The sequence below is a fragment of the Gracilinanus agilis genome, chromosome 5, assembly GCF_016433145.1.
Source record: "Gracilinanus agilis isolate LMUSP501 chromosome 5, AgileGrace, whole genome shotgun sequence".
NCBI classification, from domain to species: Eukaryota; Metazoa; Chordata; class Mammalia; order Didelphimorphia; family Didelphidae; genus Gracilinanus; species Gracilinanus agilis.
Genome location: NC_058134.1, coordinates 265,827,205 through 265,836,848, shown reverse-complemented (window position 1 = coordinate 265,836,848; position 9,644 = coordinate 265,827,205). Strand labels below are relative to the sequence as shown.

Below are 9,644 nucleotides of genomic sequence, written 5' to 3'. Positions count from 1 at the left end.
AAAGAAAGAAAGAAAGAAAGAAAGAAAGAAAGAAAGAAAGAAAGGAAGAAAGGAAGGAAGGAAGGAAGGAAGGGAAAGAAAGAAAGGAAGGAAGAAGGAAAGAAAGGAAGAAAGGAAGGAAGGGAGGAAGAAGAAAGAAAGAAAAAGAGAACTTACCATCAAACATGTGACAATCATGATAAAGATACTGAGGAAAATGACAACAGCATAGAATCCTTCTTTACTCCAGATCTTATCCGCTTCATGTTGTCCTTGTAAGACGTTTGTCTTGAAAACAAACCAAAAGAGCCTTGTGTTAGATGAGAAGTGAGGGGCAGTGGGGGGAAGAGTAGATTAAAGTTCTTATCAGGCACAGGCAATATTTTTAGCTTTGTTCCATCCTGTGTGGTAGAGCACATCGACATTCACTGCTCCCAGGGCTACCTAAACCAAGCTAAACAAACGAGCTGGGAAGTGTTTCTAGGATGGCTCTGAACACATCCACAAATGATGTTCAGCTGTCTCACTGAGTCCCACACACAGCATACCATATTCTGGTTCTAAGCTAAGCAAGCGCCCCTCATGTTCTTCCTTGGCATCTCATGGGTCCATCAGGTAAGACACTTGTGGTTTTCTCCCTTTGGAGGAAATTCCTTCCCCAGCCTCCCTGGGCTTGCTTTGTTTTGTGCCACCTCCTCCTCCTCCTTCTCCTCCTCCCTCAGCAAACTACACTCCAGCTCACGTCCTGCCTGGAACACTGCTCCTTTACCTTTAAGCAAAAGTGAAACAGGTGTGAAAGAAATCTCATGATGCATTCAGAAACAGGGCTGCTTTGTCAGGGTCGCCTCCTGTTTTTGTTGCTTCTTTAAAAAAAAAAAAACATTTCCACTGTGCTCGGTTCTGATTAAAGCAGTATCCCAGCCTTGGGGATTAGCAGGGATATTACATTTTTAAAGCAGCTGTGAACACGGAAAATGATCAAGCTATTGGGGAATGAGACGCAGACCCTGGCCCCCCAAACAAATATGGTTTAGCTGCTCTTGACTGCTGCGGAGAAACATGATTAGACTGTGAATGAATGACTCCTGGTCTGATTTCTCATGATCCCTGCTCCCCTCCTCATCTCCATCCCAAGTGCCTTAAAAAGTCCCATTAATGAAAATCAAACATGAGAAAAAGAAATTGTTTTATAACTACCAAATGGCGTTTGGGGAAGGCAACACTTCTTGACTTGAATTCTTTGATAGAGGCAAGGTGGTGTATTAGATAGAATACTGGACAGATCTGAGTTCAAATCCTACCTCTTCCACTTAAGGGGAAGGTTAGGAAGGGAACTAAGAAGCAGTTAAGTGCCTGCGATATGCTAGACACTGTTTTGCAAATATTATTCTATTTGGTATCTTATTAGATGTTTATGACCAGAGACAAGTTGCTAACCTAATTGACTCAGTTTCCTAAGCTGTATAATACCAGTAATGATTTCCATATCTAGTATCTGTCTCAGAGGGTTGTGATGAAGTTCCCTTGGGAAAACAGAATGCAATATTATCAGTTATACGTCAGTTATTTTTTCAGTGTCTTTAGTCAATTATATATTTGCCTAATGACTAGAAAGTCAGCCTCAGCTCAAGTTTGCGGACCAGAGTTCAAGTCATCTGATGTATATTAGCAGTGACCCTAGGCGAATCACTTAATCTTGTTTGCCTCAGTTTCCTCATCTGTTAAATGAGCCAGAAAAGGAAATGGCAAACCGCTTCAATATTTTTGCCAAGAAAACCCCAAATGGGGTCACAAAGAGTTGGAAACAATGGAAAATGATTGAACTGAACAACAATGCATAATTATCATTTATGTTAGTTATCTTTTCAGTGGTTTCAGTCAATCAAATATTGGCCTAATGGTTAGAAAGTCAGCCTCAGGTCAAGTTTAGAGATCTGAGTTCAAGTTATCTCTCCAATGTATATTGGCAGTGTGACCTTAAGCAAGTCACTTATTTCTCTGTGCCCCAGGAAACTCTCTAGGACTCTAAATGGAAGAACCTGCTGATTTACCAGGGTAGAGGGAGTTTCCTCACCAGGTGTTCCCTACAGTCATGAAATCATAAGGTCTAGTGTCAGATTTCAGGAAGTCCTGGAGTTCTTTGATATCTGAATGATTTAGATAAGCTATGATGCTTATCTAAATCATAATGTTTAGATGCTTATCTAAATGGTGTTGCTAGGAACTTGGAGTTTCCTTCCTGGTGGGACCAGAGGAGGATTTCAGCATATGAATGAAAAGATATTCAGATGATGTTGGAAACAGAACCAGGGTATAAAGGCAATTGTGGGTTCAAGTGTTCCTCTGCCTACTTTCTGTTTGAGCTTAGTCAACCCAAATGGGGTCATGAAGAGTGAAATAGAAGGACTCAACAACAACAAAAAGACCTGGATTCCATTCCCTAATCCTAGCTTGTTCTCATTTTTTTTTTTCTCTAGCCCTATTGACTTTGGAAGTTAAAGTTAACTATTGTTGGGTTTTTTTTCTTCCACTGAAAGGGCTGATGATGGCAAATGTTCAACTAACTTTCCTCACAGTGAAAGAGGCAGATGTTTTCAGAACCTTATCTAGGTCAGGGCAGCTGGGGCTTTGCCCAAGGTGCCTACATCAGAAAGTAAGGTAAGCTTCCTCCCCAGGTTGGGGCCATGCTCTTTTTTCTTTCTTTCTAGGTAGTATGGACACTGTAATCCCAATGCCTCTCAGTCCTTCCTTCCACTGGCAGCACTCTCATGGTGTAAGGACAGCCCTAAGAGGGGAAAAAGAAAGCAGGGCTGCAGAAGTCAAGGGAAAGGGAAGTGGACTGCCTACTGTCCCAGAAGATTGTGTATTGGGTCACAATCCCATGGAAATTAGAAGGAGGCAGGCCTCAGAGCCAGTAAGACAGCTGAGCTGTGGAGTTGAAGAGGTAACCTCTTTGCCCTGTGGGATTGCCTTCTGCACTGCTGCCTCCCCAAACTTCCCCAGAATGCCTTCTGTCTCCCCTCTATCTCCCCCCAGCTATTTGTGCCCTGGGTGAAAAAAATCCCTAGGTCTTTTTTTCTGGGTGTCCTGAACTGTTTGAACTGAGTCATTATACTTTGTTAGTGATTAATTTCCTTCTCCCTTATCACATTATAGTTGAGTTATTAGATTTCTACAGAAGTTCAAGAAATCTAACAGAGGCATGCAATAAACAATTAAGTTCACAGCAGCTTCCTGTTTTTATTTTTATTTTTTGAGTCATACTTTCCTGTGTTCTTTCACCTAATTAGTGCCTGTGCAATAGGAAGAGGGTTTCTTTGGAAGTCCGAAACCTCAAGTTCAAATCCCACTTCTGTGACTTGTGTGACTTTGGGGAAAGTCAGTCTCATCTCTCTGAAATTCATTTTCCTTATCTGTGAAATGGAAGGGTTGACTAAGCACTTTTCTAGTTGTACATCTATGATTAAATCAGCTTCAGCATAAAGTCAACTTACTGCCTTAATCTTATATGTTTTTCCAAGGCTTCCATGTTCAGTTTTTAGAAGGGATTGTGAGCTTGTTTGTTGTTCAGTTATTTCAATAGTATCTTGTGACCCCATTTGGGATTTTCTTGGTAGACATGGGAGTGGTTTGCCATTTCCTTCTCCATCTCATTTTATAGTTGAGGAAACTAAGGCAAACAGGGTTAAGTGACTTTCCCAGGGTCACCCAGCTAGCAAATGTCTATAGGCCCAGCACTCTATCCACTTTACCTACGTGATTCTTATGAGGGGATCCAATATTGTGTACATGATTTCTATAAGAGGATATAATATTAAAATATTTGGTTGGCTCAGATTACTATGCATAGAAGGTATTATACGTATTTATAATTATTATTATACTATGTATATACATATATACTACATATATGTGTGTGTGTTCCTTGATACTATTCATATTGTTACAACTCTAGACTAGTCCTAAATTACTGCTCACCTGAATTAATGCAATTAATTTTTAATTAGTCTTCCTGCCTCAAGTCTTTCCTTCCCTAATTCAGCTGCCAACTTAATTCTCTAAAGTCTAGGTTCTGACCATGTCGCCCTCCTACCCAATGAACTCCACTGGTTCCCTTTTACCTCTAGGATCTACTAAAAACTCCTCTTTAGCACTTTTGAACCTTTTAATATTCTGTCCCTTTACTATTTTCCTTGCCTCTATGCAATCTACAAAAGAACTATTGGACTACTTATAGCTCTTTGAAGATGGCATCCCATATTTCATCTCGATGCCTTTCTGCTGGATGCCCCTCATCCCAGGAAAGCTCTACCCTCTCGCTTTCCTTAAGCAACACTACTGGGTCACCTCCCTTTCTGATAACTTTCAATGGCTCCTTCCTCTAGAATTAAAGATAAAAATCCTCTATTTGGCTTTTAAAACCTTTTATAACCTGATCCTTTCTACCTTTATAGACTTCTTAGTCCTTAAATTCCACATACTTTGTAATCCAAAGATTCTGGCCTTCAAAACAATGCTCTATTACTCCACTCTGAGGATTTTCACTAGTTGTCTCCCATACCTGGAATTCTCTCCCTCCCATCTCTCACATACAACTCACTCTCTGGGCTTCTTTCAGGGCTAAGAAAGTCTTACCTTCCACAAAATGTCTTTACCAGTCCTACTTTATCTCAACATCTTATCTTTAATATTATTTACAATTCTGTTGGTATCTTGTTTGTTTACATGTTGTCTTCCCTCTGTAATCTCCTTGAAATTATAGACTTTTGGGCACTTATTTTTGTATCCCTAATGCTTAGCATAGTGCCTTGCACAAAGCGAATGCTTTAAAAATACTTCTAGGCTGATTTCATCTCTTAATTCCCTGTCTCCTTTCAAGACTCTGTAATCACTTAAAGCAATTTGGTCTGACCATCTACACAGGAAAGACGAAGTGGATAATTAACACTCATTGGCTAGATTAAAATATGTATTTGGGCAAGAAACCTGTAGTTCTTATCCATCCAAATCTATATCTGAAAAAATATATAAATAGATAACGAATTAAGTTCAGGTTTTATAACAAGAGGAGCAGGTTATATTGTATTTGGGAGACTACAAAGCTATTTTAATGACCCTAAGTCATTGTTGTATGGTAGCAAAACTGTCCCCAAAGAATTAAAAATGAATATCACAGAAAAGGCAATGGAGAGCCATGTGGTGAGCACGAGCAAGATACAATGTCTAAACAATTAGATAATCCAAAGAACATGAATAAAATATATCATCAAGGAATTATATGAAAGCAGGGAAAGATGTGCTGCTGAATGACAGGTAGACAGTTGGATTCCTCCAGTTTCTCTTGAATGATTGAGAGAAATCTAGGAAGTCCTCTGCCAGCTTAGACTGATAGCATTTGATAAACTTATGGGAGACCATGGATAAATGTGGCAACATGGACAGGAATGGATGGGTTATCAGAAGGAACTTCAAACTGATAAGATAAAAAATCTATCTGAATATGTGCTAACACAATTTGATGTAGAAGTTAAACCAAATCATTATTAAATATCCAATTTATCCAATTTATATATATAGCTGGTAAGACAATGCATCTCTGGGGAAGCACACTATTTGTACGTATCTTACAATTTTATTTTTTTTGGTAGACCAAAGTCTATCCCTTCCTAGAATAATTACCAATTATGTGGCATATACAAATTATATTCAATCTTCCATATGATAACCTACCTCAGGGGAGACTTCTGTAATCCCAAATTGAGATAGACTCTGATGCAGAACATTGATATCAAGTGAACGTAATACTTCTTCAGATGGCAGAGCATCAGAAACTCCAGTTTTCCTGTTTACTGGAGACACAAACAGCTCAATACTGTTCTTTTTTCCCTAAGAAAAAGAATATTTTTAGAGATTATAAGAACAAGTTAAAATTGAGATGGTTGCATGATATTTCTTTAATAAACATAAGATATAGAATCATAAAATTCACTGACTTTTAAAAATTAATGTCACCAATAGATCATATATGTAAGAATGATTAGTTATTTTTTGGCTTAATTTTATATTTTTTAAAAAGACTTATCCCCTAGGATGGTCTTCCATATTCTAGTAACAAACTATGACAGGCATTTTTACAACTTTCAAATATGTTTATTTGCAGCTAACAATTAATTAGAATTTAATTTTGTGTGTATGGGATTATGCCTTTGCCATGGGTGATGAGTCAATTTTAAACATTTGATAGATAGTGATAGAGATAGCGCTAAACTGCATAGCTATAACTAAGTTGAGAGAGAGAGAAAGAGCAAGAACAAGACAGAGAGAGAAAGAAAGAGAGAGGGAGGAGAGAGGGAGGAGAGAGAGCAAGCAATTTTTTTAAAAAAATTCACACACCACAGGTTAAGAACTCTGACTTCCATTCATATTGTGCTGTTTTCCAATATGTTATGGTCTAATTTTTAGTTCTGGGAATGTATATTAAAGATGATGGTACATTGATATTAATTGCTTTAAGTTATTCTTTCTATTCGTCTTTAATCTTAGTATGCTAAAATTTCTCTGATATCTCTAATATGCTAAACATTCAATTAAAGCATATGTATACAGTAGGCATGTGTATATATAGTGACACATATGTACATTAAGTATAAATATAAATATATGCTTATATTTCTATATCTATATACCTTTATGTTCAATGTGTGTTGCCTGGAGGAGGTCAAGGTATTTGCTTTTATCCATTAGTTCTATGGGCCTTCCAAAATCAAGCTCAAAGTATTTAGACTCTATTTTACTTTGGTATATGTTAAGAATTTTACACTTTCCTAATCCAAATGAAATTTAATGTCATTGGGAAAAGATTCCACAAGCTGAAGGAGCTAAAAAAGTATACTTTTTGGTGGATCTGTATAGCTTGAAGTTATGCATTTATATTAAATGGTTAATAAGATAGTTTGGTTCTACTACTTTAATTGGAGAAGGTATACTTCATTCTGCTTTAAAATGTTAATATAGGGGTAGCAGGTTAGAGTAGCAAGCTTGGAGTTGGGAGGATCTGGGTTCAAGTCTGATCTCAGACACTTTCTACCTTGTCACCCTGGGCAAGTCTCTTAACCCCCAATCCCCAACCCTTACTGCCCTTCTGTCTTAGAACTGATATTTAGTATTGATTCTACAACAGAAGGTAAGGGTTTAAAAAATAAAATGATAATATATTTAAGAGTTTGTTATCATTGATTTTATTTTGATTATTATTGAGGAATATTTGTTTTATATAAAATTATATTTATTATATAATAATTATTATTTTGCCTCTTACTGAATGACTATTTAACTATGACAACTTTCTATAATATCTGGGTATAGCACAAGGTATAAACCTCTTGTGTTCAATGTACCCAGAAAAACTCTGATGGCTGCAATGACTACCAGAACCGGATTAAAATATCATTGGACCAATATGGATGGCAATTTGGAACAATGCCCAAAGGGTGCTAAAAGACTGTTTGCTCCTTGATCCAGCCATACAACTGCTTGGCTTATACCCCAAAAAGATAATAAGGAAAAAAGACATGTACAAAAATATTTATAGCTGCACTCTTTGTGGTGGCAAAAAATTAGAAAATGAGGGGATGCCCTTCAATTTGGGAATGGCTGAACAAATTGTGATGTCTGCTGGTGATGGAATATTATTGTGCTCAAAGGAATAATGAACTGGAAGAATTTCATGTGAACTGGAAAGACCTCCAGGAATTGATGCAGAGTGAAAGGAGCAGAACCAGGAGAACCATATACACAGAGACAGATACACTGTGGTAAAATTGAATGTAATGGACTTCTCTACTAGCTGCAATAAATGATCCCGGACATTTCTGAGGGACTTATGAGAAAGATCACTAACCACATGCAGAGAAAGAACTGCGGGAGTAGAAACACAGAAGAAAAACAACTGCTTGATCACATGGGTTGATGGGAATATGATTGGGGATGCGAACTCTAAATGATCATCCTAGGGCAAATATCAATAATATGGAAATAGGTCTTGATCAATGATACATGTAAAACCCAGTGGAATTGCTCGTTGGCTATGGGAGGTGGGTAGAAGGAGGAGAGGGAAAGAACATGAATCCTGTAACCATGGAAAAATATTCCAAATTAATTAAATAAAACTTTCCAAAAAAAGGGAAAAAAGAAAATATCATTGGGAGGGGTTCCGGGTTAAGATGGCGGCAGAGTAAGAAGCAGCTCTTAACCTCTCCTGACCGAAACATACAAAACTCCTCAAGGGGACATAAAAACAAGTCCAGACGAACGGAGGAACCCCACAACAGGGCACAGCGTGGAAGGTACGTGGAATCGAGACATTTCCAAGCTAAAAAGGGCTCTCACTCACTCAATCGCGAGCTGAGCAACCGCCCCACCCCCACCCCCTCCACACTCACCTATAGCTCCAAACCCAGCTAAAAAGAAATAGAGCAAGTTTGGGGCACCCATCGAGTCATCAGCAGCTCCGGGACCTGTTCCTGAGAGCAGCAAGACTTAGGACCCCATTAAGTCAAAAAAAGCACGCGAAATCTGAGCGCGCGCGCCGGAGCAGGACGCTGGGCGCGCAGAGTGCCGGCTGAGTAGAGGCGTGGGTGGAGGCAGAACTAAGCCTAAGTGGGGAACCAGTGCAGACGGGTATACGACTGTGGAAGCAGCGCCCTGAGACTTGTAAAGAAACCTCCAGCAGAGGATCAAACAAGAGGGCCCACCAGGGGGCTTGACCTTGGAAAAAACCAGAATTCAGACCTCAGGAGCCAATAGATTGGGAACAGACACTGAGCCCGAGGATAAAGCTGAGAAGCTGCTGGGCTAATGATGGCTACTCAGCATCAGCATCAGGAGGTTCAGAAGAGAAAGAATAATAACAAAAAGAAGAAGTCTTTAACACTCGACAGCTTTTACACAGAGAAAATCCAGACAACCGAGCAAACAGAGGAGGAGAACAAACAAGCATCCGGACCCTCCTCAAATAAGGAAAACTCCTCACAAGCTATGGAAGAGTTCAAAACTGAGATTTTGAGGAAAATGGAAGAGATCTGGCAAGAAAATAACAGCTTAAAAGGTAGAATCTTGCAACTGGAAAGCGAGGCTCAGAAATCAAATGAACTGATAAGCAAATTGAACACCAGAAATGACAAGATTGAAAAGGAATACCAAAAGATTATAGCCGAAAACCAAAAAATTATAGCCGATAACCAGTCCCTAAAGGCTAGAGTCGAGCAATTAGAAACCAATGATCTCTCAAGACAACAAGAACAAATAAAACAAAGTCAAAAGACTGAAAAAATAGAAGGAAATATGAAATATCTCAATGAGAGAGTGACAGACCAAGAAAACCGGTCTAGAAGAGACAATTTGAGAATAATTGGTCTTCCAGAAAACCCAGAAATTAATAGAAACCTGGACTCCGTACTAAAAGAAATTATTCAGCAAAATTGCCCTGAAGTCCTACAACAAGAGGGCAATATAGACATCGAAAGGATCCATAGAACACCCACCATATTCGACCCAGAGAAGAAATCGGTTAGAAATATTATTGCCAAATTCAAAAGCTTTCAAGCAAAAGAAAAAATCTTACAAGAAGCCAGAAAGAGACAATTCAAATATCAAGGAGCACCAAT

General features: G+C 38.7%; 1 protein-coding gene across 1 annotated transcript in view; it reads right to left on the bottom strand.

The window, feature by feature from the left end:
- PTPRR (protein tyrosine phosphatase receptor type R) overlaps nt 1-9,644 on the bottom strand; it is a 355,218-nt gene that overhangs the window by 176,126 nt on the left and 169,448 nt on the right. Inside the window, exons 4-5 of the mRNA XM_044679874.1 lie at nt 5,710-5,865; nt 157-267 (exon numbers count right to left, since the gene is read on the bottom strand). Of these exons, the coding sequence (XP_044535809.1) occupies nt 157-267; nt 5,710-5,865 (267 nt within the window). The remainder of the gene's footprint in view (nt 1-156; nt 268-5,709; nt 5,866-9,644) is intronic.